This window comes from Scyliorhinus torazame, chromosome 22 (assembly GCF_047496885.1).
Source record: "Scyliorhinus torazame isolate Kashiwa2021f chromosome 22, sScyTor2.1, whole genome shotgun sequence".
Taxonomy (NCBI): domain Eukaryota; kingdom Metazoa; phylum Chordata; class Chondrichthyes; order Carcharhiniformes; family Scyliorhinidae; genus Scyliorhinus; species Scyliorhinus torazame.
In genome coordinates, this window is record NC_092728.1 from 96,183,261 (window position 1) to 96,211,222 (window position 27,962).

The following is a 27,962-nucleotide window of genomic DNA, read 5'->3' on the forward strand; positions in this document are numbered from 1 at the left end:
AGTGAGTTGGAAGTGGAATGGAGTTTCTGTAGGACACACAGTGGTCCATCTACTCAACAAACCGGGTCCATTTGAACATTGTTCTACAGCAAACAGTCTACAGAGTCTACTTAAATAGACTATTTCAGAAAACAGTCTACAGAGTCAGTTTAAAAGATCTCTCTGCAAATCAGTGGAAAAAGATCTCAACTGAAACTATAACAATTCTCCTGATAAAAGCAGGATGATTTCTCTGGCAAAGTGCATTGCGTGGAGGATTGTTGCATATTCCCAGTTGTGGCTGGAATTTTCCAGCGGTTTATGCTGGCGAGACCTTCCAGGCCCGTTGACGGCGCACCCCGGCCACAGGTTCCTGGCAGCGAGGGGTGCTTTCAACTGGAAATGCCGTCGATCATGGCAGGACAAGAAGATCCCGCCGCCGGCCAATGGTGGGTAGCCTCACAAGACGGGATGAGTGGAAAATCCCGCCCTATGTGCGTCAAATCAATCCCAGTCACTTTCGGCAGTGCGATCTCCAGGTGTAATTGGCAGGGGAAATTACCCAATCATCTGCATTCTGGCCAGGATCAGTGAGGTCACAATGGGGAGGTATGAGAATAGAATCATAGAATCCCTACAGAGCAGAAGGAGGCCATTCGGCCCATCGAGTCTGCGCCGATCCTTCAAAAGAGCTCCCTACTTAGGCCCAATCTAGCCTTGTATCTCCACCCAACCTTTGGGCATTAAGGGGCAATTTAGCGTGGCCAATCGATCTAACCTGCACATCTTTGGACTGTGGGAGGAAACCGGAGCACCCGGAGGAAACCCACGCAGATACGGGGAGAACGTGCAGACTCCGCACAGACAGTCACCCGAGACCGGAATCGAACCTAGGTCCCTGGCGCTGTGAGGCAGCAGTGCTAACCACTGTGCCACCCTGAGTGAAACATAAAATGGGGGTCAGGCCTGGGTGGCACTGACCACAGTGCCAACAGTGGTGGGAGGACTGAATGGCAGGCATAACAATATGATCTGTTAAAAATAATCGAAGCCAATGTTACTTCAACTATCACACTTTAACCATGATCTTTACTGTAATTTACAAAAGTGTGACTAAATTGCAACAAGAAGTAGCTGCAACAAACAAGAATTCTCAAGCGTTCTTTGTTCCGTGAGTGAATTACTAAAAAATATGTAATTCGCGGTTCCGTAACCTCAGTATTGAGTTTGCACTGCTGGCACACGGCGCCAGGGATCTGGGTTCGATTCCGACCTCGGGTGACTGTCTGAGCGGAGTCTGGACGTTCTCCCCGTGTGTGCGTGGGTTTCCTCCGGGTGCTCCGGTTTCCTGCCACAGTCCACAGATGTGCCGGTTAGGTGGGGTTACGGGGATAGGGTGGGGGGTTGTGCCTAGATAGGGTGCTCTTTCGGAGGGTCAGTGCAGTCATGCTGGGCCGAATGGCCTCCATCTGCACTGTAGAGATTCTATGAAGGGTTAATAATCAAATTGCCTTTTATCATCGAGCAAAAGGCTTTCTCATATAAACAGGATACCTGTGAAGTGCCACAGAAGAAATGAAAGGTTTATTGTCCAAATGTTTTATCTCCCGGAAAAGGTTTTGCAAGGAAATAAATGACAAAATCGACCATGGGTGACTTCAGTAACTAGTTTAATAAAGGCAGACCGGGGGGGGGGGGGGTCTAAATAGGTTATTTTCAAAGGATTCAGGAGAAAGTACTCATGATGTGTGGCCAGCTCATGTGATTTTTAAAAAAATATTTTAATTCTCCTTTTTCACATTTTCACCCAAATTTACACCCACCAACAATAAACAATAATCAGCAACAAATATGTCAATCCCCATATCAATAGCAAAGATCCCATCCTCCCACCAAACCCCAAATATTAACCCGCATGTTAACATAAACAAATGACAAATGGAATCAGGAATCACCCACAGTCACCCCCCCGCGCAACACACATCTACTCCTTCAAAGAATCAGCTCATCCTCGCCCTCGTGAGGTGCGCTCTATATACCACCTTCAGCTGTATCAGCCCCAACCTCGCACACGAGGTGGAGGTGTTCACTCTCTGGAGCACCTCACACCAGAACCCCTCCTCCATATCCTCTCCCAACTCTTCCTCCCACTTTGCTTTGATCCCTTCCAGTGGTGCCTTCTCCTCTTCCAGAATAGCTCCGTAAACCGCCGACACTACCCAGGTCATGTGATTTTGATGGTAGACAAACTAATGTTTATGAAGTAGCATTGTTTTTCTGAAACAGTTAGTTAGAAGGCTCAGGTAGAGAAGCTGAGAAGCCACTCACTGTGCACAGTTACGGTTGGTCACCCCGGTTCCATTCGATTAAAGCCTGGCCCGTAAGCTCCATCGTCAAGTGTCCAGCACTTGCTTGAAGCATGTCAATGTGACCCCAAGAAGGGAGGATGCTGACCAGCAGTCCGGGAGTTGAGCGGAAAGGTCAAGGCTGATGTTCCATCCAGTGCAGTAATGGCGAAGTGCCGCATTGCCGGAGGAGGTGCCGTCTCTTAGATGAGCTGTTGAACCCAGTCCCTCCCTGCCTACTCTCACAGCTGGTTCGGGAAGATCCTGTCGCTCTATTTGAAGACGAATGAGGAGGTTCTCTCCTGGGGTCCTGACCAAAAGATTTAACCTTCAATCAACATCACAAAAATAGATCACCTGGTCATTATTACATTGCTGCGTGTGGGATCTTGCTGTGCACAACTGTTCCCTCCATTACAGCAGTGACTGCACTTCGGAAGTATTTCATTGTTTGTAACGCGGTTTGAGACATTCGGCGGTTGTGAAAAATGCAATATAAATGCAAGTTTTTTTTTTAAAGCTGAACGCCTCTTGTTTTAAACATTGTTGTTCATTTGCATCCCAGTCCCCCCATCGATTGCTGATGACTCTCCGGATGTTACTGTCACTAAAATGTCCTCGGTGATGCTGACGTGTCATGTGACTGGAATCCCAGAGCCTGCAGTGAGCTGGATGAAGGATGGCGCTCGGATGGGGAACCGAGGGCCAGGGTATAAAATACTGCCAACAGGTGTGTGGTGAATGTATTCACCGAATGCATGAGCTGTCTGTATAATGCTGTGACCTATGATCTGGAAGTGATGATACGGTCTACTTTCAGGTACTGTACAGGAACCCTGGTGGGCTCCGCCTCTGGCTCCGCCCTCACCGGGGCCATATATAGACCGGCCACCTGTGGGTGGCACTCATTTGTACAGCCGACTCTGGCGGGCGAGTCCCTGGCTAATAAAGCCTAATGTTCACTTGTTCTCACGGTCTCACAGTGAATTGACGGTATAACAAGGTGTGTGCAAGATCAACGCTTTTATGCTTATATTGATGTGAGTTACCGATCGACTTATTCTGGTTTATCTTTGTCTTCCGGTAAGTCGTTTGATACCTTCTCCCTGTTGAGACCTGTCTCAAGCTCACTCGTGGCCCAGTGAGCTTTGAACTGCAAAAGCGCGCAAGCCACGTGCGAACCTTGCTCTGTGCTGAATGAGCTAATGTCAGTCACAGCGGCAACAGTATCTCCAACCTAGGTCTTCATGACTATTCTGGAACTGGGCAGGCCCCTTCTGAGCCACCGATTAAGCCATTCTGTGATCGCCCGTGAACCCTGATGATCGATGGCGACTGCTTTGGAAGAACTGCCACATAAACAAAGTGGGTTCCACACAGAGGGTCTCACAGCCCAGTCCCGAGGAGCAAACCTTCCTCACAAGCAGCGGGCCCTCGTCAACCACTTCCGAATCAGTCGTGGTCGATGCAGCCACCTTCTCCATCCCAGGCTTGCTCCGAACCAGAGACCCTGGGGAGTATCTTCGAACTCTGCCCTCAGATGAAATTCCCAGTTGGACTTGGTGCTGTGACACCGGACGCTTTGGCCTGGATATCTGACTTGGATATTAATATTCAGTTTGTTTCCATGGCTGCTACCAGGCAAAAATAAGTTTCGAAAATGGAAAATCAGCCAGGGTCCTCTCCTCTAGATCAAAATCCAGCGACCCATTTTCCGGGTGTGGATAGACCAGATGAAGATGAGGGTTGGACTAGGTGTGGACCACCCCCCCTCCCCCGACACCAATGGAGTAATATTCACTGTCGTCTGGTTCCAATATGAGAGTCAGGAATCAGCCCCTCTACAGGAGGGTGGGAGGGCTGAGTGGTTGTAGAGGCGGAGGAATACATGGCTCTGTTCAGTGAAAGGGGGATTTTTCACTCCAGCCTGATGCCAGCACTGGGAAGGGGGAGGGGGGTGGGTGGGGGGGGGGGGGGGGGGGGAGAAGAGATTAGATTTTCTAATTCAACCCTCCTCTGAATGTACCCTGGCAAGCAGCCAAATGGCCTGTTTGCAACACATATCTGGTTATAGGAGGTTGGGAAATTGGCCATCGATCCACTGGGAAAATGGTCTTGCAGGAGGATTGGAGCACAAGGATAAAAAGTACATTTGTTAGATGAGATCACACCTGGAGCACTGTGGCGGTCTCCACATGAAAGAAAGGATATACCTGCATTGGGGGCAGTACAGCAGAGGTTCACTAACTTGGTCCATGGAATGAGGGGGTTGTCCTATGATGAGAGGTTGCGCAAATTGGACTTATAGGATGCGATTGAACTAAATGGGAACACAGTCCCATCACGAGCGCGTTGGGCCGTATGGTTCCGGCGCTCGTAGCGCTGAGAAACACCCTGCTATTCAACACGCCCCCAGTTAGACAGGGAGCCTCAGCAGGGGAACGTGGGGCCGAAGCTGCACATAGCCCTGTTAGTACACTGAGGAGCGCTGCTTGCTGGGACTCCTCAGTACAGCGAGAGATCGGGATGCCATTTTAAAATGGCGTCCCAATAACCCCCGTGCAACCCCTGACCCCACCCCTCCCAAACCCATGCTCATTATGATGGCATTCCCCCCCACCCCACCCCACCCTCCCCTTTCCCCCCCCCACCCCACTCTCCCCCTTCCCCCACTTCGCCCTCCCACTCTCCTCCTCCCACCCCTCCCACTCTCACCCTCCCACTCCCCCTCCCCCCACTCCCCTCCCCCCATTCCAATCCCCCCTCTCCCCTCCCTCTCCCCCGTTTCTGGAGACCAATACTGACCAGAGCTCGCCCATCCCAATCCCTCGGATACCTCGGGAATCTGCACATTAAAGTGAGACTAGCTGTCATGCTCTAATATGCAGATTTGTAAAGGTGGTGCCGCCCACAATGTGCGGGATTTACGTCGCAGCGTCTCACAAGATTGCGTCAGATCTCGCGAGGCGCTGCGAGCCGGGCAGATCCTGGGTGTGGGGGTCTCACGGTTTCTATCGGCTACGTTCCACTTGGCGTGCTACTTTTCAGGCGCAATGTGGCTGTTCGATCGCACCCATATTCTCTGGAGTTTGAGTTCGAACTCATTCGAACCTACAAAATTAGGAAGGGGATTGACAGGGTGGATGCTGAGAGATTGCTTCCATTGGTCGGGTAATCAGGAAGAGGGGCTGATCATTTAGGACTGAGACGAGGAGAAATTTCTTCATTCAAAGATTGTGAAGCATTTAAGGCGGGAATAGGCAGATTTTTGGTCTATTCGGGAATTAAGGGATTACGGGGAGCAGCTGGGAAAATGAAGTGTGAAGCCCAAAAGCAGCCCTGGGGGTGTTGAATGGTGGAGCAGGTTCGATGGGCTACACGGTCCACTCCTGCTCCTATTATTGTGCTCTTGCAAATGGCGCCTGAGGTAGGGGGTGACAGGAACTGATCTCGTGGCGAGGCAAAAACGGACCCACTGGTGAGTCATAGAGGCTTCTAAAATGCTCCTGCTTCTCCGAACCCTCACAGAAATCCCCTCTCGAATCATTCTGGGCCTTTCCTGGAGGGCTCAGCAACGGTTCTGTTGGGGGCCGTTGGTAAAGCTCTCAAGTGTTCATCTGTACTGGGAAGTTGCGAACAGGTCTCCTGCCACAAGCGTGGGAGCCTGAGTTGCTGATGGGAGCAAAGGTGTTTCGGCAAGCTTGAGGCCTGAAGCAGGCCTCACCTGAAGTCAGTGTCGGGTGAACCCTGGGTGTTTGTGGTTTGGATAGGTGCCAGCCGCCCGTTTTCCAAGGCAAGAAATGTGCAGCTCTATGAGTGCCGATGATTTCTCTCGCGGGGTTTTCCCTCCAGTGTGCCAGTTGTCAGGAACTATTTCCAATCTTTATGCTTCCACAGGAAATCTGGAAATCACCGCAGCAGCCCTGAGCCACGCCGGCAGCTATATATGTACAGCCCGCAATGTGGTGGGGACTTCGCGTAGACATGTAACTCTCAAAGTGCAAGGTACAGAAACACCGAGGTCCCCATTCTTGCCCGATCTTTACACCTCGCCGGAAGATATTTAACCCTGACAGAAACGATTATCAAATGACACATTTAAAGATAATTCCGTGATTAAAGGAGAAGTGCATTCACCTGAATTGTCAATGCGTGCTTACCCCAGTTTCCAAATGTTAAGTTTTCTGCTTTTGGACTTTGCCCAATCTCCCAATATTTACGACATCGTTTTGCACCTTTATTTCGAAACCCTCACCCACTTCCTTCAGTTACCTGCGTCACTCCTCCTAATCCCTGTGCGATTCAGGATCCCTGGTGTGATGCACCTTGGGAAATGTTGCGACATTAAATATGTGAAATAAATGCAAATTGTTACTGACTGGGTGCAGCCTGGGTGCAGCCATTTTGTACCAAATCTTATATCGGCCGGGATTCTCCAATAATGGGGCGACGTCCCCACGCCCGCCGTCTCGGGGGGCGCGAATCGCTCTGGACTTTTCTCTAGAACGTCCGGGGTGATTCTCCATTTTTAAGGGGGCTTGCAGGGCCCCGGAGTGCTCCATGTGGCTCCGGCTGCCGATACGGGGTCCGGCACTTCCGACCGCGGGTCCGCGTATGTGCGCGGCAGCTGCCTGCGGCGCCGGCCCCGCGCGACATGGCGGACCCACACAGCGGGCCGACGCCGAAGAAGTAGGCACCCCCCCCCAGATCGCGCGCGCCTGCCAATTGGTGGCCCCCGATCGTGGGCCTGGCCACCGTGGATGCCCCCAGCCCCCCACCAGGACGGCCCGGCCACCGCAGCCGCAACTTCCGAGCTCCCGCCGGGCGGAACCATGGTAGAACCACGCCGGCGGGAACTCGGCCGGTCGTCCGCGGAGAATTGCCGCGTGGGCCTCTTTCAACGGCCCCCGACCGGCGCCGCGGGTCTGGCCCCATTCTCCGCCCCTGCGCCAGGTGCGATTGCAGCGATGAAGCTCGGAGAATCTCGGCCATCCTCTAACATAATTAATGACGATCTCCTTTGGGGGATTGTAAATAATGGGAACAGACTGACTCGATCACTCTCCCAAGTGGAGTTTTTCCACTTATATATTTGCTATTCGGACTGTTGTTGGGTTAATGTCTCCTCTTTCTTCCCATATGTTCTTTTACACATCTGTCTCAATTTTGATGTTCGAGTATTATTATGATTGTTTAAGTACGGCCACAACTTGCATTTACACAGGCAGTCCTCAGACTTACGACACAATTGTGTCGGTATTTATTCCTCCACCTCCATGGCTTGTTCTGCAGCGGCGGAACCCGGCTCACCAGTGGCTAGCGGCTGGGTCGTCTGGCCTCCATTGTCAACGGGGTTTCCTGTTGAGCGCACCTCTTACCGCCGTGAAACCCGCAGCGAGGTTGCGCCATCACCAGGACGGTAAGATCCCGCCTGTGTGAACGGCCAGAAAATCCCACCCTTGGTTCCTGAAAAGCGTGTTGTAAGTCGAAACGTAGTGGTTGTGTGGTAGTATGTATTGGGGGTCATGTGGGACTGGAAGCCCTAATGTCATTGGCTGACAGATCCCGGGTCCTGGTTGGCCGTTGACCTCATGCTCCGCCCTGAAGGCGAAGTATAAGAAGCCGGTGCCTTCCCCCGCAGGCCAGTTTACTATCGGGCTGCTGGGGAACAGACACGCTTAATAAAGCCTCATCGACTTCACTCTATTCGTCTCACGGAGTCTTTGTGCGCTACAAGTTGGGACCGGTTTTCCCAGAGGAATAATGGTACAAATGGGGGATTGGTTCCTGAACCAAGGTTGAAAATCATTCATGGGGTGCCCGGCAATGTTCTCGCCCTGTAAGTCGCTGAGGTCACTGTTGATGCCTGCACGCCTCGGCACAAGCTCCTCGGTTAGTGTGGGGAATATCATGAAGCCATTTGATCCCTCTCAGATACCTGTTTAACCTTGAACTATGTGAGCGCATATTAAATACAACGTAAGCATATAGGCATTAAAAACACGGTGATTGTGCCAGAAAAATGTAACTGTATAAAACATTCCTTTCCAACCTAATAATGATGGTTCGACCTGCCCAGTTGTACAGATGGGCGGCGCACTATGTCAATGTACAGGTCTGAACGTGCTGGCGTGGCATCGTAAAGTCGTAACTCGAATGGCGTAAGTTGAGGACTGACTGTGTAGTATCTTTCTCTTGCTCACGTCCAGGATTTTAATCACACCACTGCTACGTTCTAAATTCTGAAATTCCCTCCCAAAATCTCTCCTCCTTTAAGATGCTCCTTAAATCTACCCCTTTGACCAAGGTTGTGTTCATCTTCCCTGATACCTTTGTCTGGGGTTCGGTGTTCAGTTTTATTTGATAACACTCCTGTGAAATGTCACGGAATGTTTACTGTGTGCTACGTGAATGTAAGTTGTTGTTGGTGCGTCACCGGGCATCTTCGCCAGGGGCATTATCCAAGAAAGTTTCAAATTGAACCTCGCAAGGCCGTATTAGAAAAGGGGACTAAAAGCTCGGTTAATGAGGTTGGTTTTAAGGAACATCTTAGTGGAGGAGGGGAGAGAGGTGGAGAGGTTCAGGGAAGGAAACTCCAGAATTTAGAGTCAAGACAATTGATGTCACAAATAGATTTAATTGAAGCTTCTGTGTGGCCAGTGAGCCGATTCCTGGAGCGGCATTTCTAGACTCTGCCTGAGCAAAGAACAGAGGCTGGCTTGCATGCTGGTTCCCGGGACCTTCCTGCCGCTGGACACTTTTCCCGGGAGGCGGGATGGGATGTGGAAGGTCTACCATCCCATCCCGTGGCAGATAGCAGCTGATCCAGGGAGTTAATGGCCATTTCAGACAAATAAAAGGAGGGCAACTGGGATTTTCCACGAGGCCTCCAGGTTCCCACAGGTGGCGTGAGACGGTTTATATGCCGGAGAGGGCCTCAGGCAGCATACTGGGGGACTAGCGCTCCAGGCAGGCTTAGAGGCCCTTTCTGCCAGCCTGGGTTCAGCTGCAGATGCAGGCCGCCTTCTAGAGCGAGTTCCCTGAACACTCCTGCACCATCCCCCTCAATCCCGTAAATGTGGATTCAAATGTTAAAACTTGGAGAGAGGCTGCCTCCATTTTAAAACACCCTCTCCTTGACTTACCTCCCCTTGCAACCTGTCATGTCTTTCAATTCTCTCATTGGCCAACCAGCTTCAAGAGCCCACCCCCACTGTCCGCAATTGGACAGCGAGCCCGCCTCGCTGGCCACTAATCTGTCCCCCCCCGGGGAAAATTACATTGGGTGACTCTTTCCCAAAAGGTGCAGATGATCAGAAACACTCTGGAAAGAATCCTGCCCCGACTCTTTATTTGAACTCCTTTCTTCTCCATTTTCTCCCCTTATACTTCTCGTGTTTGGTGTTCAATGTCTTAGCAAGGAATCTACCAAACAACCTGCGACTTGTCCAAACCAGGATCTTTATTGAATCACACGTGGTAAGATAACAATCTGTAACAGAGGAAACAATCATGGAGTTTCCTCGTACTCCCCTGGTACGACCCTGGGCACGACTGTCCACTTGTACATCTTATAACCATCAGCTGATCACCGGATGTGCCCGCACTTATAGCTGAGTGCCTTGTCACATGACCTCCTTCTGGAGCCCGCATGATGAGCCTGCACTGCCGCCTGCTGGTGGGAGGTCGCACCACCAGCCACCTACAATATTGCCTACAGGCATATCACCACAATACTTACTTTTCTGAAGGCTTTGCTAAGGTGCAGTTCCTCTGGTGCCAGCACAGTTAAGCCCAATCCATTCCTTTATGTCATAATGTCATGATGTCTTTTCCGAGTGTAGTCATCGGGAACTTGACAGCCAATTTGAACCCAACAAGCTCCCACACACATTAATGTGATAATAGTCAGATAAGAATATTTTTTTAAGTGTTGACTGGACTATTTTACGCGTTGACTTTAGACTTGACTAAACTCCAAAGCATTCCCGGTCGGCATGCCTTTCCATCCCAGACTTCCACATTCCTTCACTCAATAGCATTCAGGAGTGACAATCCCCAATGGCTTCCAATCTTCAGAGGAAAAACACTGAACATTTCTAAAATGACAGTTTGTAAAGGATATCCTTGTTTAATGGTCGCAGAATCTGTCACTTGGGGGGTTAGCCAAGGCAGAAGCATTCCCTGGCCGTGAGCTTTGCTCCGAATGTGCAAGAAGCCAGAAGTGACAGACTGCAGTCTCGAGCTGCTTACTTTGGGAGAATAGACAAATCCCAAAGAACCCTGTCTAGATCCCAAACACAGGCCGAAGCAGAGGAGGTTACACACAAAGCTGGGGGGGGGGGGGGGGGGGAGGGCAGCCTTGGGGGGGGAGGGGAGGCAGCCTTGGGGGATTTGGGATGGGAGAGCAGCCTGGGGGGGGGGAATGGGAGGGCAGCCTTGGGAGAGGGGATGGAAGAGCAGCCTTGTTGGGGGGGGGGGGGCAGCCTTGGGGGAGGGGATGGGAGGGCAGCCTGGGGGGGGGGGGTAATGGGAGGGCAGCCTTGCGGGGGAGAGGGGGGGCAGCCTTGGGAGAGGGAATGGGGGGCAGCCTTGGTGGGGGGAGGGCAGCCTTGCGGGGGAGAGGGGGGGCAGCCTTGGTGGGGGGGTAAGCCTTGCGGGGGAGAGGGGGGGGCAGCCTTGGGAGAGGGGATGGGAGGGCAGCCTGGAGTGCGATGGAATTGTCAAGTTTCAAACTGACCCTTAAAAACAGTCTAGTTAACACTTTAAAAAAACAGATGATCATATTGCTGTCTGCGGGAGATTGTTGTACACACATCGGTAACTACACTTCAAATAGGACACCTTGACATTGTGACAGGTATTACATGAAAATGACCTCTTTCTTCCTTCTTGGCTCATCCAGTTTAATTGCAGGATTTCTGTTATCTTCTGCCCTCCCAGAGCCTCCTGTTATCAAGCCCCTGCCGACCACTTTGGAAACTGTGGTGAACGAGGGCATTGTCCTGCCCTGTGAGTCAACAGGTACGCCAAGACCCAGCATTACCTGGCAGAAGGAGGGCATCACCATCTCAAACACAGGTAAGGTGCTAGACCATAACTGAGACATCAGTCAATGGTGCCGTACAACCAACCCCCTTCCACCATTCAATAAGATCATGGCTGAACTGAGTGTAGCTCCACATTCCTGCCGGTCCCCGACTGCCTTTCACTGCCATGTTTGTCAAGAGTCTATCCAGCTCTGCCTGTAAAATACTGAGAGACTCTGCGCGATTTATCGGCCTCGCCGCACCCAACTCAGGACACGATGAGGCCGGTAAATCTCGCAAGCCTCATCACGCCTCACGAGATCTAACGAGATCTCGCAAGGCATCACAATCTGGATCCCGCCAATTAAGGGAGCGATCCAGATTTGCATATTCAAGTGAGCAGTTACTCTCATTAGGCCGAGACCCTCAGTGGGCACCGTTTAGCACTGGTTTCCACAAACGGGGACCCACGCGGACCGACAATTGGCAGGGTCCCCTAGGTGATTGAGGGCCTCTGGGTGGTCAGGCTCTGGGCAGAGTGGTACCCTGGCACCCTAGATGCCACCTGGGCACCGTTGGAAATGCCAGGCAGGCACGCTGGCAGTGCCACACAAGTGTCGCCCTGGCAGTGTCCGAGTGCCCTGGTGGTGCTGGAAGGGGCACTGTCAAGATGCCAGGCTGGCAGTGCCAAGGTGCCCAGGTGGCATCTTGCCCATGCCAGGGATCGGGCCGGGGGAGGTGCCCTGCCGTTATGAGCTGAGGTGCGGGAGCTCGATGACCCCCTTATTGGTGGATTGGGGCACAGTGGTTAGCACCATGGGTTAACAGCGCCAGCGTCCGAGGTTTGATTCCCAGCTTGGGTCACTGTCTGTGCGGAGTCTGCATGTTCTCCCTGTCTCTGCATGGGTTTCCTCCGGGTGCTCCGGTTTCCTCCCACAATCCAAGGATATGCAGGTTAGGTGGATTGGCTATGATAAATTGCCCCTTAGTGTCCAAAAAAAGGTTTGGAGGGGTTACTGGGTTACGGGAATAGAGTGGAAGTGTGGGCTTAAGTGGGTCGGTGCAGACTCGATGGGCCGAATGGCCTCCTTCTGCACTGTATGTTCTATGAACAGGACTCTGTTTGATTTCCATTAAATTGCGCCCTCTGCTTCCACTGTCTTCTCAGGCAGAGAGTTCCAGAGAGTCACGATCCTCTGAGAAAAAAGACTTCTCATCTCCATCTTAAGTGAGCGACCCCTGATATTTAAACTTTGACCCCCGATCACAAGAGGAATCTCTCCAATTCCACCCTGTCAGTACCCCTCAGGATCTTAAAGGTTTTGATCAAGTCGCCTCTTAGCTTCTAAAGTCCAGCGGAGACAAATCTAACCTCTCCAACCTTTCCTCATAAGACAACCTACCCATTCCTGGTATTAATCGAGTAAACCTCCTCTGAGCTGCTTCTAATTCAGTCTTCGTGGAGTGAAGAGTTGCATTAGCCTTCTCATGGCTGAACTTTGAATTTGTTTATTGTCACGTGTACCGAGTGTAGCCACCTGGGTTGGCCACTTCCCTTCTTAAAATGGAGATCCGCAAAGAATGCAGGGAAATTCAGTCAAGCCAGGAAAAACAAGCAGGTGCAAAATTTCCTGTATTAGAACTTGCAGAAACCCAGACAGCACTGAAACTAACAACCATCCGCATATTAATGAGCGATCCCCGGGAACAGTTGGAAACATTTATGGTAAACAAGGCCAAGCCAGACTCCTCGGCGCCAGCAGGAGCCAAGAAAAAGGAAGGCCAACGGACACTTAGGAACCGCCCAGCAATCAGGGAACCACTCCAGTATTGGAGAAATCGATCCAAGTGATCAGAACGCAGTCCAATCACTTGGAACCAGATACGGGGTCCGCCCCGAATGGCGCGAAGCCCCTGGGGACTATAAAGTAGAGTCCCCAAGTTCAATTCGTCCTTCTTGGCAGGGTCACTCAACAGTTCGAAACAACCCTTGACAGTGACCTGCCTAGCCGCTACATCAACCAAGTAAGTCTCCAGTCAACGCACGCTACGAGATAGGCACTCCTAGCTACCAGTCCATACCAGCTTTGAATCCTGCAGACTCAGAATCGAACAAAAGGCCATTTGTTCCCCTGACCTGGTGGGCCAGTTCCAAAGCTAAGTATAGGCCTATAGTGTTAGAGATAGTCTAGTAAGCAGAGTTTTATGCATGAGTAGTGATTGACTGTGTATAATAAATGTGTTTTGATTTGAAACTTACTAACTGGTGTATTGAGTTATTGATCAGCACTTGAACTTGAACCTCGTGGTGGTATCATAAAGATACCTGGCGACACTAGAACAAAGGTTATAGAAACAGAGCAATTTAAGTAAAGACACAACGAGCAACATTTAAGAGCCAACCAAAAGTTAGCAACACGAGGTACAGTAAAGTATTTTTCTGTGAGCAGCTCAACAGATCATTTAGCCCATGAAAAGAAAAGAAAATAAAAAGAAAATATATGAGAGGGCAACACGAGGTCCACAATGCAAATACATAGACATCGGGTGAAGCATACAGGGTGTATATTAATGAGGTCAGTCCACAAGAGGGTCATTTAGGAGTCTGGGAACAGCAAGGAAGAAGCTGTTTTTGAATCTGTTTGTGCGTGTTCTCCGGCCCGATGGAAGAAGTTGGAAGAGTGAGTAAGCCGGGTGGGAGGGGTCTTTGATTATGCTGCCCGCTTTCCCCAGGCAGCGGGAGGTGTAGACAGAGTCAATGGATGGGAGGCATGTTCGTGATGGACTGGGCTGTGTTCACGACTCTCTGAAGGTTCTTGCGGTCTTGGGCCAAGCAGTTGCCGTACGAGGCATTACTCTCACGCCAGCTGAAGCCGGGTTGATGTGCTCATCTTCAGAGAGACCAGACCCTCATCTCTTTTAGTCTGAAATTCCCCTCTTTAGTGACATGACCCCCCCCCCCCCCCCCCAAGACCCAATTCAGTGAAGCTGTGAATGGGAACAGATCGCAGTGAAATTTAGCACAGGGATAAAGCCTTGATCCCGAATATGACTTGACAGAGAACCATTGCGCACACCCGTCAAAAAACGCACCTTTACAATATGGTCAGCCACAACATTATGAACAATGACAGGTCAAATAGAGGCCTGTCTGACTGGAGTGCAATTTTAATATCAGGAGTGGTAGCGACTGGGGGCAGTTCGCATTGTGCTGTTTTCCAAGCGGAGGAACTGAACTCTCTTTATTATGCCGACGCTTGACTCTGCTGTTCTCCTGCTGTGTGTGTAACACTCTGTTTTGACTGATCGTTTGTTTCTACACCTCAGGATTTTTCTTATTGGCTAATGGAGGGCTGGAGATTGCTCGAGCCACAGAAGAGGATTCGGGGAATTACAGGTGCATTGCTCAAAATGAAGTCGGCACTGCGCTGGGAAAGACACAGCTGGTCGTCCAAGGTAGGGGTGTAAAGGGGGTTAATGCTTTGCAATTAAAGACGTTAATCTCATTTGTTTAACAAGTTATTGACAGTGTTGTAATAAGGAAAAATGTCACATGCACATTTACATCCATGGCATGGGCCGATGTGATTGCCCTCGCGAATGGTCTAAGTGTAGGAAAATATTCTAAATTTCCGAAAATATTTTGTAATTTTCATATTGTTTAATCTGACAGTAATCCTTTTGAGGGATTGGACTCAAACACATGCTAACCACAGATAACCTTAGGGCGGCACGGTGGCATAGTGGTTAGCACTGCTGCCTCACAGCGCCAGTGACTCGGGTGCAATTCTGGCCTCGGGTGACTGTCTGTGTGGAGTTTGTACCTTCTCCCCTTGTCTGCATGGGTTGCCTCTGGGTGCTCCGGTTTCCTCCCACAGTCCAAACTTGTGCAAGTTGGGTGGTTTGCCCATGATAAATTGGCCCTCGGTGGGATTACGGGGATAGTGTGGGGTTTGGGCCTTGGTAGGATGCTCTTTCAGAAGGTCGGTGCAGACCCGATGGGCCAAATGGCCTCCTTCTGCACTGTAGGGATTCCAAGACCAGTCATTGGGTGCTGTCTGATCTTTAAGACAACCAGGAGTCAGACACAGGCGGACTCCCAGATGGCCAGGGGTCAGACACAGACGGACTCCCAGGCGGCCAGGGGTCAGACACAGACGGACTCTCAAGATGGCCAGGGGTCAGACACAGACCGACTCTCAGATGGCCAGGGGTCAGACATAGACGGACTCCCAGACGGCCAGGGGTCAGACACAGACGGACTCCCAGGCGGCCAGGGGTCAGACACAGACGGACTCTCAGATGGCCAGGGGTCAGACACAGACCGACTCTCAGATGGCCAGGGGTCAGACACAGACGGACTCCCAGACGGCCAGGGGTCAGACACAGACGGACTCTCAGATGGCCAGGGGTCAGACACAGACCGACTCTCAGATGGCCAGGGGTCAGACACAGACGGACTCCCAGGTGGCCTTGGGTCAGACACAGACCGACTCTCAGATGGCCAGGGGTCAGACACAGATGGACTCCCAGACGGCCAGGGGTCAGACACAGACGGACTCTCAGATGGCCAGGGGTCAGACACAGACCGACTCTCAGATGGCCAGGGGTCAGACACAGACGGACTCCCAGACGGCCAGGGGTCAGACACAGACGGACTCTCAGATGGCCAGGGGTCAGACACAGACCGACTCTCAGGTGGCCAGGGGTCAGACACAGACGAACTCCCAGATGGCCAGGAATCAGACACAGACGGACTCCCAGACGGCCAGGGGTCAGACACAGACGGACTCCCAGACAGCCAGGGGTCAGACACAGACGGACTCTCAGATGGGCAGAGATCAGACACAGGCGGACTCTCAGATGGCCAGGGGTCAGACACAGACGGACTCTCAGATGGCCAGGGGTCAGACACAGACCGACTCTCAGATGGCCAGGGGTCAGACACAGACGGACTCCCAGACGGCCAGGGGTCAGACACAGACGGACTCTCAGATGGCCAGGGGTCAGACACAGACCGACTCTCAGATGGCCAGGGGTCAGACACAGACGGACTCCCAGGTGGCCTTGGGTCAGACACAGACCGACTCTCAGATGGCCAGGGGTCAGACACAGACGGACTCTCAGATGGCCAGGGGTCAGACACAGACCGACTCTCAGATGGCCAGGGATCAGACACAGACGGACTCTCAGATGGCCAGGGGTCAGACACAGACGGACTCCCAGACAGCCAGGGGTCAGACACAGACGGACTCTCAGATGGCCAGAGATCAGACACAGACGGACTCCCAGACGGCCAGGGGTCAGACACAGACGGACTCCCAGACAGCCAGGGGTCAGACACAGACGGACTCTCAGATGGCCAGAGATCAGACACAGGCGGACTCTCAGATGGCCAGGGGCCAGACACAGACGGACTCCCAGGCGGCCAGGGGTCAAACACAGACGGACTCCCAGACGGCCAGGGGTCAGACACAGACGGACTCCCAGACGGCCAGGGGTCAGACACAGACCGACTCTCAGATGGCCAGGGATCAGACACAGACGGACTCTCAGATGGCCAGGGGTCAGACACAGATGGACTCTCAGGTGGCCAGGGGTCAGACACAGACGGACTCCCAGACGGCAGCGGTCAGACACAGACGGACTCCCAGACGGCCAGGGGTCAGACACAGACGGACTCTCAGACGGCCAGCTGTCAAACACAGACAGACTCCCAGACGGCCAAGGGTTAGACTCAAACGGGTTGATGTTAAGAAGGAGGATGTGCTGGAAATTTTGAAAAGCATCAGGATAGTGTCATGTGAGAGTACCTTTAAGAAATGGGTGTTTAAGAAATGTACTTCTAAGAAATGGGTGTTTATCAGTGATGTCAGAGTGTGGGTGGAGCTGGGCTGTCTGTCAGATTTTTACTTTCGTTTTAGGCTGTTTGCTGCAGGGTGTGTTTTAGTTACGTTTTCAGAGCTGGATTGCTGTAGTCACAGCCAGAAGGGGTATTAATCTCTCTCTCTGTAATCTAAAGAATGTAAATCGATTCTTTGGTGATTTAACACTACTAACTGCTCTCAGTAGTGACTTTAACCTGATGTGCTTCTGTTAAAGGTATTATTTCTTAAGTCTTCTGGATGTTAAAAGGAAAGCTTAAAGGATTACTTAGTGTTGTATTCTTTGGGGGTTGTATTTGAATTAATGGTTGCTAAGATGTTCACTGTATGTTTTAAAAAGGTTAACTTGAGTTCATAGAATAAACATTGTTTTGCTTTAAAAAATACTTTTCCATTTCTGCTGTACCACACCTGTAGAGTGGGCAGTGTGCTCCCCATACCACAATCTATTAAAAGTTGTGGGTCAGGTGAACTCCATGATACACTTTGGGGTTCTCTAAATCCTGGGCCATAACAATAGATAAGTCCCCTGGGCCTGACGGGATATACCCAAGGTAACTACGGGAAGCGAGGGAGGAGATTGCTGCACCGTTGGCGATGATCTTTGCGTCCTCACTCTCCACTGGAATAGTACCGGATGATTGGAGGGAGGCGAATGTTGTTCCCCTGTTCAAGAAAGGGAATAAAGAAATCCCAGGGAATTCCGGATCATCAGTCTTACGTCTGTGGTGAGCAAAATATTGGAAAGGATTCTGAGAGATAGGGTTCATGGTTATTTAGAAAAACATAGTTTGATTAAAGATAGTCAGCATGGCTTTGTGAGGGGCAGGTCATGCCTCACAAGCCTCATTGAATTCTTTGAGGATGTGAGTGGACACATTGATGAAGGTCGGGCAGAGGATGTAGTGTATATGGATTTCAATAAGACATTTGATAAGGTTCCCCATGATAGGCTCATTCAGAAAGTTAGAGGGCATGGGATACAGGGAAATTTGGCTGTCTGGATATAGAATTGGCTGGCCGAAAGAAGACAGCGAGTGGTAGTGGATGGAAAGTATTCCGCCTGGAGGTCGGTGACCAGTGGTGTCCCGCAAGGATCAGTTCTGGGACCTCTGCTCTTTGTGGTTTTTATAAGTGTCTTGGATGAGGAAGTGGAAGGGTGGGTTAGTAAGTTTGCCGATGACACAAAAGTTGGGGGAGTTGTAGATAGTGTTGAGGGCTGTTGCAGGCTACAAGACATTGCCAGGATGCTGAGCTGGGCTGAGAAGTGGCAGATGGAGTTCAACCTTGATAAATATGAAGTGATTTATTTTGGAAGGCCGAATTTGAATGCTGAATACCGGGTTAAAGGCAGGATTCTTGGAAGTATGGAGGAACAGAGGGATCTTGGGGTCCACGTACATAAATCCCTCAAAGTTGCCACCCAGGTTGACAGGGTTGTTAAGAAGGCATATGGTGTGTTAGCTTTCATTAACAGGGGGATTGAGTTTAAGAGCCGCGAGGTTTTGCTGGAGCTTTATAAAACCCTAGTTAGACCACACTTGGAATATTGTGTGCAGTTCTGGTCGCCTCATTATAGGAAGGATGTGGATGCTTTGGAGAGGGTACAGAGGAGATTTACCAGGATGCTGCCTGGACTGGAGGGCATGTCTTACGAAGAAAGGTTGAGGGAGCTAGGGCTTTTCTCACTGGAGCGAAGAAGGCAGAGAGGTGACTTGATAGAGGTGTACAAGGTGATGAGAGGCATGGATAGAGTGGATAGGCAGAGACCTTTCCCCAGGGTGGAAATGGCTGTCAGGAGAGGACATCATTTTAAGGTGATTGGAGGAAGGTATAGGGGAGATATCAGAGGCTGGTTCTTTACACAGAGAGCGGTGGGTGTGTGGAATGCACTGTCAGCAGTGGTGGTGGAGTCAGAGTCATTGGGGACATTTAAGCGACTCTTGGACAGGCACATGGACAGCAGTAAATTGAAGGGGTGTAGGTTAGATTGATCTTAGATTAGGATAAATGGTCGGCACAACACCGTGGGCTGAAGGGCTGTACTGTGCTGTACTGTTCTATGTTCTATGACTCCCAGACGGCCAGGGGTCAGACACAGATTGACTCCCAGGCGTTCAGTGGTCAAAGACAGACTGATTACATATATATGATAAAGGCAATCTTCTCATTGTATCATGAACGATGAAATAATTGTTCTCTCTCTTTCACTCAGTTCCACCAGTTATAAAGGCTCACAGTCGGGAATATAAAGCCACCTTTGACCGCTCGGCAACGTTACCCTGTGAGGCGGAAGGCCATCCTAAACCCGAGGTGACATGGGTGAAAGATGGCCACGCCATTGTTGACCAGTTGCGCCTGCAAATGTTTGTGAATGGTTCCTTACGGATTCCGGGCGTCCAGCTCACTGATGCAGGATGGTACACGTGTATTGCCAGAAACAGAGTTGGCGTAGTCAGCACGGACACAATTCTCGTGGTGCAGGGTGAGAGTAGCTCCGTCACTCATACAACGTGCATTTATATAGCATCTTTAATGTAGCAAAATGTGCTTCACAGAGTGTGATTCCCAGCTGATGCTGTCAGGTGGTTTGTGCTGCCTGATGTCCTGGTGAATTTGGCCTTTATTCTATTGGATTGATGGATACATCAATATCGGGAAAGGGATCAGATTGGCTAATATTTCAGAAAGAGCTTGCATTTATATAGCGCCTCTCTCAGAGTGCTCCACAGCCAATCTGTAATGTAGCCTCGACGTCACTTTGTAATATAGGAAATGCCGCAGCCATTTACACACAGCAAGATCCCATAAGCAATAATGCGCCAGTGACTGCTACTCTGATCTTTATCATCTTGGATGAGGGATAAATGACGACCGGGACATCGAGGAGAATTTCCTTACCCATCTTGAAATAGTTCCCCCAGCACTTGTTGCACCTCGGAGAGCTGATGATGCCTCAGTTTGATGTCTGATCTGAAAGACGGCACCTCCAGCGGTGTTGAGCTCCCTCAGTAGCGCACTGGGGGTGTCAGTCTGAATGACATGCTCACGTGCCTCGAGTGGGACTTGAACTCGCGACCTTCTGACTGAGAGGCGAGAGTGCTGGCAACGGAATCACGGCTGACACCGCCTGAAAATTCGATCATAATTCCCAAGGCACTGCCAAGGAGGAGCGTCACTTTGGAGATAGAGCAGTGAGGTTTTTGTCTGACTATATGATATGTAGCCATTGCTGGTTAGGTTCTGTGTCAGACGCCAGACAATGTTTTATAAAGCACAAGAGAAAGGAATATGAGTTGAGTCTATTCAGTGAGGAGGCGGTGGCTTAGTGTCACTGGACTAGTAATCCAGAGACCTACCATAATGACCTGGGGTCCCAGCTTCAAATCCCATCACTGCAGATGATGGAATTTAAACTCAATAAAATATTGAATTAAAACTCTAGGGAAGGACACCTGACATCTGCTGTTCCTTACCTGGTCTGGCCTATATGGTACTCCAGACACACGGCAATGTGGTCGACTCATATTGGGCAATTATGGATTCAGCAATTGGCACAGCCTGCAATACCCATGACCTATGAACGAATAAAAAAATAATTCAGTCCATCAAGCCTGCTCCACCACTCAATGCAAACATGACTGGTCTTGGGCTCCAATCCACTTGCCTACACATTCCCCATATCCCTTAATTCACTGAGAGATCAAAAATCCATCTATACCAGCCTTAAATATAGTCAACAATATTTAGAGCATCCACAACCCAGTGGGATAGAAAATTCCAAAGATTCATAACCCTCTGCTTGAAGAAACTTCTCATCTCAGTCCGAAATAATCGACTGCTTATCCTGAGGCTGTGTCGCTGTGTTTCAGACTCCCCGACCAGGGAAACAACCTCTCTGTACCTATCTTGTCAATCCTCTTCAGGATCTTCTATGTTTCAACGAGATCACCTCCAATTCTTCTGAACCCCAGAGAATATCGGCCCAATTTACTCAGCCTCCCGTGATTGGACAACCCTCTCAACCCAGCGACCAATTTACATACGAAGATATGAAATAGAAGTTGGCAATTCATCCCCTCGAGCTTGCTCATTTAGCAAGGTGATGGCTGATCTTATTGTGTTTCAGATTCCGCATTCCCATCTACCCCACCGATCACCTTTAATTCCCTCGTCCAACAGGAATCGATCTACCTGCATCTTAAAACTATTCAGTGGCCCTGTTTCCAACCACTCCTGAGGCAGAGAATTCCAAACCTGCGCAACCCCCGAGGGAAAATAATCTCCTCGTTTCTGTGCTAAAAGGGCAGCCCCTAATTTTAAAACAGTGCCTCCCAATCTTGGACTCACCCACAAGATGAAACATCCTTTTTACTTCCGCCTTGTTTCGGGATCTTAGCTACTTCAATCACTTCACCCCCTCACTCCTCTAAACGCCAGTGTAAATGAAATTTGCTTATTGCCCTGTTTAGCACAGGGCTAAATCGCTGGCTTTCAAAGCAGACCGAGGCAGGCCAGCAGCACGGTTCGATTCCCGTAACAGCCTCCCCGAACAGGCGCCGGAATGTGGCGACTAGGGGCTTTTCACAGTAACTTCATTTGAAGCCTACTTGTGACAATAAACGATTTTCATTTCAAGTAGGCTTCAAATGAAGTTACTGTGAAAAGCCCCAAGTCGTCACATTCCGGTGCCTGTTCGGGGAGGCTGGTACGGGAATTGAACCGTGCTGCTGGCCTGCCTTGGTCTGCTTTGAAAGCCAGCGATTTAGCCCTGTGCTAAACAAGCTCAGTCTGTCCAACTTATCCTCCGAAGACAAACCCGTTCATTCCAGGTATCAATGTAGTAAACCTCCTGTGAACTGCTTTCACTGCATTAATAATATTAATAATAAACTTTATTAGTGTCACAAGTAGGCTTACATTAACACTGCAATGAAGTTACTGTGAAAAGCCCCTAGTTGCCACACTCCAGCACCCGTTTGGGTACACTGGGGGAGAATTCAGAATGTCCAATTCACCAAGTGCACACCATTCGGGACTGTGGGAGGAAACCGGAGCACCCGGAGGAAACCCACGCACACACGGGGAGAACGTGCAGACTCCGCACAGGCAGTGAAAATGAAATGAAAACGAAAATCGCTTCTTGTCACAAGTAGGCTTCAAATGAAGTTACTGTGAAAAGCCCCTAGTCGCCACATTCCAGCGCCTGTTCTGGGAGGCTGGGTACGGGAATTGAACCCGCGCTGCTGGCATTGTTCTGCTTTACAAGCCAGCGGTTTAGGCTGCTGTGCTAAACCAGCACCAGGCCGGGAATCGAACCTGGGACCCTGGTGCTGTGAAGCAACAGTGCTAACCACTGTGCTACCGTGCTATTTGCATCCTTCACTGTACTGCTGCACTGCCTCCAGAGTAAGTGTATCCTTCCTTAAATATGGAGACCAAAACTGCACATAGTGTTCCAGGTGTTCACCTGCCCCAGAGGTTTACAGACCTGGAGTGTTAATGAAGAGAGGATCAATCCTCCTGATCTCTTTCCCTTCATGGTGGGAAACTGTCAGAACCCCAGTCAATGCCCCCCCCATCCCCGACCGGTGAAATAGTGATTGGATAATAAGTTCTAATGTGGCCCTGTCACCTTCTACCCCCTCTTGGTATTTCAGTACTGTTACAGTACCACACTGTCAGCGGACACCCTTGGTATTTCAGCACTGTTACAGTGCCACACTGTCAGCGGACACCCTTGGTATTTCAGCACTGTTACAGTGCCACACTGCCTGCCTGAACCCTGGCTGACCCTTCAGCTGGGTGAAGAAATCCTTTCAGACTATTGAAGAGCAAAGAATCCTGCTGATGTTCCTGCCAACATTCATCCCTCCACTAACACCACTAGGGCAAAGAAACCCGTCCATTATCTTGTGGGATCTTGCTGTGTGTAAATGGAAGGCACATTTGGCTATGTAACAGCATTGACTACATTTCAGAACCTTTAAATTGGGAGTGAGCCCCTGAGGGATGGTGCTGGGAATGTGGAATCACTGTGTAAATAAATTGTTTTTTCTTTACGGAATTGCGAGTGGCAAGGTGCCGAGGGGAGTGGGCGCAATGGGACAAGGTTCTCCCCGGATACAAGGGAGCGAATCGGATTCTGTTTCACAATGGGTTTTTTTTGACGCAGTTCCGCCGTCGATCTCGATTGGCCAGTCAGAGTTTTCGGTGCTGCAGGATTCACAAGCCCTCTTGTCCTGTGCCACTCGGGGATCGCCGGTACCCATGGTGTATTGGGAAAAGGATGGCGTCGCGGTGCCTGATGTTCCAGGAAAATTCACTGTACTGCAGTCCGGGGAACTGATCGTGGAGAACGTGACAGTAAGTACCTGTTCTTTTTTAAACAATAATTTTAATTCAAATTTCCACAAAATATCAATAACAAAATACAGAAAGAAAAGAACAAACCCCCCCCCCCCCCCCGTATACATAAATAATAAATTAACAGCCATCATCAACACAAAAACAAATATACACGCCCACTCAAGAGAAACGAACTAGCCCCTCCCTCGGGTTGCTGCCGCTGCTGACCATCTCCTAATGCTCTGCCAGGAAGTCTGGGAACGGTTGCCACTGCCTGAAGAACCCTTGCACCGATCCCCTTAAGGCAAATTTCACCCTCTCCAATTTAATAAACCCCGCCATATCGTTGATCCAAGATTCCACGCTTGGGGGCCTCGCATCCTCCCACTGAAGGAGAATCCTTCACCGGGCTACCAGGCACGCAAAGGCCAGAATTCCGGCCTCTTTCGCCTCCTGCACTCCCGGCTCCACTGCCACCCCAAATATTGCGAGCCCCCAGCCCGGCTTGACCCTGGAACCTACCACCCTCGACACCGTCCTCGCTACACCCTTCCAAAAGTCCTCCAGCGCTGGGCACGCCCAGAACATGTGGGTGTGGTTTGCTGGGCTCCCTGAGCACCTAACACACCTGTCCTCACCCCCAAAAAACCGGCTTATCCTTGCCCCGGTCATGTGAGCCCTATGCAGCACCTTAAATTGTATGAGGCTGAGCCTCGCGCAAGAGGAGGAAGAGTTCACCCTCCCCAGGGCATCCGCCCACTTCCCCTCATCAATCTCCTCACCCAACTCCTCCTCCCACTTACCCTTTAGCTCCTCCACCGAGGCCTCCTCCTGCATCACCTGATACGTTGCCGAGATCCTCCCCTCTCCAACCCACGCCCCTGACAGCACCCTGTCCTGGACCCTGCGTGGCGGCAACACTGGGAACTCCACCACCTGCCGCCTAACAAACTCCCTTACCTGCATATATCTGAAGGTGTTCCCGGGGGGGGGATCCTCAACCTCTCCTCCAGCTCACCCAGGCTCGCAAACTTCCCATCGACAAACAGGTCCCCCATCCTTCTAATACCTGCCCTGTGCCAGCGCAGGAACCCTCCGTCCATCCTCCCGGGGACAAACTGGTGGTTCCCCCGTATCAGGGACCACACCGAGGCGCTCACCTGTGACGTCTCCATTGTCCCCAAATTTTGAGAGTAGCCGCCACCACCGGGCTCGTGGTATACCTCGCTGGAGGAAGCGGCAGCGGCGCCGTCACCAGCGCCTCCAGGCTAGTAAGTACCTGTTCAGTAATTGGTCATACCTGTCTGTGGGAAAATGTGCATCAAGTACCTTCTCATAGTCACCACCTTGCTGGCCTCCTGTCCTGTCCTGGAATACAGTTCTGTGGGCGTGGTCAGTCCTCCATCTGCGGGAGCTGACCCTACTCGAGTGACCCTCTGTGACACCAGTGATCAGCCAGTAAACTGAAAGTCACAATTTGACCCTTCCTTGGGCCATCTGTCTGTGGTGGCTCAGTGGTAACATTCTCTTGCCTCCAAGTCAGAAGGTTGTGAATTCAAATCTCAGTCCAGAGTCTTGACGTGCTAAAAGCAGGTTGACTCTCCTGAGGGAGTGCTCAACTTTCAGAGGTGTGCTCTTTGGAAAGAGATGTTGAATTTAAACCATCCCTACCCTTTCACGTCCCACGGCAATATTCAACCGCGCGCCCCGGCCAATATTTATCCCACCAGCAACATCAATAAAAAGCGACGATTGCTGATTGTGGGAGCTTGCTGTGCATAAAGTGGTCGTCAAGTTTCCTAAAGGTGACTGTGCTTCATTGCAGGGTTTTTGGGATACCCTGACTTCTTCCACTCAATGAACTCCACGTTAAATTTATCAGCTGGTCCGTTAAGGAAACCCCTTCCATTTCTCTTTTCAATGTATTTTCCCCTCCCCCTCCCACTCTACCGGGGCGATTTTCCAGTCTGCGATCACCATCCGAGATCACGGCATCACGAGTGACAACCCAGAGAGAGTCGGGTTTCCTGATTTTCCTGCCCCTTGCCGGTGATGTCATGAGGGCAGCATGGTGGTTAGCACAATTGCTTCACAGCTCCAGGGTCCCAGGTTCGATTCCCGGCTTGGGTCACTGTCTGTGCGGAGTCTGCACGTTCTCCCCGTGTGTGCGTGGGTTTCCTCCGGGTGCTCCGGTTTCCTCCCACAGTCCAAAGATGTGCAGGTCAGGTGGATTGGCCATGCTAAATTGCCCTTAGTGTCCAAAATTGCCCTTACTGTTGGGTGGGGTTACTGGGTTATGGGGATAGGGTGGAGGTGTGGGGTTGGGTAGGGTGCTCTTTCAAAGAGCTGGTGCAGACTCGATGGGCCGAATGGCCTCCTTCAGCACTGTAAATTCTATGATGAGCGGGAACCACATTTAAATGCGTTAAAATACATTTCAATCGTATGAAATGAAAATGAAATGAAAATCGCTTATTGCCACAAGTAGGCATCAATGAAGTTACTGTGAAAAGCCTCTATTATTATTCCGGCGCCTGTTCGGGGAGGCTGGTATGGGAATTGAACCGTGCTGCTGGCCTGCCTTGGTCTGCTTTAAAAGCCAGCGATTTAGCCCAGTGTGCTAAACCAGCCCATCAACAGGCCTTCCCGCCACATGATCTCCCCTCACTGGATATTCACACCTCGCTGACATGACGTCACATTGGCGGGGTCAACAACAGCTCTCTAAAGACAGGATTCAGCCGAGGGGATCACCTGGGGACGCAAAGGAATGTATAGCTCCTGGGGGAAAGGGGCATGCCTGAGCAATGCCTTGGCATTGCCAACCTGTGCCGGGGGCAGTGTGGGGGGTGGGGAAGGTAGTGCCAAGGGCAGACCCTCATGGGAGCCCTGTGGGGATGAGGGAGGTTGTACCATCTATGTGTGTTGGGGGGGGGGGGGGGGAAATGAGGAGGGGGACCCTGGTGATATTCCCACGTTGTTGGGGGATTCCCCCATGATTGTTCGGGGGGGGAGTCCGATGATTGTGTGGCAGTGGGGTGGGGATGGGGTTGGGGGGGGGGGGGTTTGTTGGGGGGGGGGGGTTACCGGGGGGAGCTTCCCTGTGGCCGGGGGGGGGGGGGGGGGGCGCGCGGTTAATGATGGTCCCCCGAGCCGACTCTACCAGGCCCCGCCCCGTCACAGTGACGACGTAAACCACGCCCACTCATTTTCTTTCTTTAAAGAGGCTCCGAATCTGGAGTGAAAACTGTTGTGTGCGGCTGGAGAGCTACACGCCAGTTTACAATCTGAGCCTGGCACTTTGGGGGAACATCCGGTAAGATTCTGCCCAATCTGTCCCCTTAGTCCAGCACCTTGAAGTTGGGCAAGAACAACCACCAGTGGCCCTACCCTCTTAAAGTCCTTCCTTCCTTGTAGAGAAGGCGGCAGCCTGATGCCATGGGCAGAGACAGGTCCTCCAGCTCTGTGTCCTGTGCCAGTCTTATCCTGATTAGGGTTACAATGATATTTAACTGGGGTGCATTTCCTCTACCTCAGCTGCTGGTCAGACTGAGACTGAAGCACTGGCAAAGAAAAGAAGCCTACTTTACACTATTTGTTTGTACCAATGGGACTGGTGGGGCCTGTTTAGACTCCGAAACGAGATATTTCTGAAATGCAGTTGAGTATGTGGGGGAAGAGGAGGCCGAGTTTACCCTGACGGTAAATTGCCCGTCATCTTCAATCATTTTCCCACTTTCTTTTGTAACTGTGTCTTTTTATAATGTCGACTCATCCGTGGCGAATGTCAGCAGTGCGGGGATATTTGCAGAGTAACATTTCTCCCACACAACAAATCGGCCGACGGATCAGTGATTCGCCAATCCTGGTGAAAAGCGCATCTGCTCCAATTGAGGAGTTTTTCGATTTCCCACCGCAGCCCGCTTGGAGATTGCCAGTTCAGCGGGATGTCCCGTGGCCACACGATGCGGGCTGAGAATGGTTAACCCTCCTCCCTCTCCTTGTTTCCCACAGCCGGAGGATGCCGGCGTCTACACCTGCACGGCAGTCAGTACAGCCGGCAAGGCCAGCATTGACATCCACCTGTCCGTCAGCGTTCAGCCAGCATTCACGGAGCTCCCTGCAGACGTATCTCTCCACAAGGGGGAAAGGCTGTTACTGACGTGTGGGGCAAAAGGCTTTCCTACTCCATCGATCAGCTGGATCTTCAATAACAAGCCTATTGCAGGTATGGAAGTGAATGTTCGTGTTATCCAGTGCCATTTGCTAAATCCTCTGTTTAACAGAGAACCAAGCGCATAGAAATTTACAATGTGTTTGTCATCATTTACCTTATCAGTGTAGTCTGATACATTACTCAGGATGCTGGCTCCCTG

General features: G+C 51.0%; 1 protein-coding gene across 1 annotated transcript in view; it reads left to right on the forward strand.

The window, feature by feature from the left end:
• The window catches only part of LOC140399244 (hemicentin-1-like), a 492,970-nt gene that overhangs the window by 408,225 nt on the left and 56,783 nt on the right, over positions 1–27,962 (forward strand). The window contains 7 exon segments of the mRNA XM_072488667.1: positions 2,890–3,054; positions 6,222–6,329; positions 11,268–11,405; positions 14,681–14,809; positions 19,454–19,723; positions 23,414–23,604; positions 27,601–27,814. Of these exon segments, the coding sequence (XP_072344768.1) occupies positions 2,890–3,054; positions 6,222–6,329; positions 11,268–11,405; positions 14,681–14,809; positions 19,454–19,723; positions 23,414–23,604; positions 27,601–27,814 (1,215 nt within the window).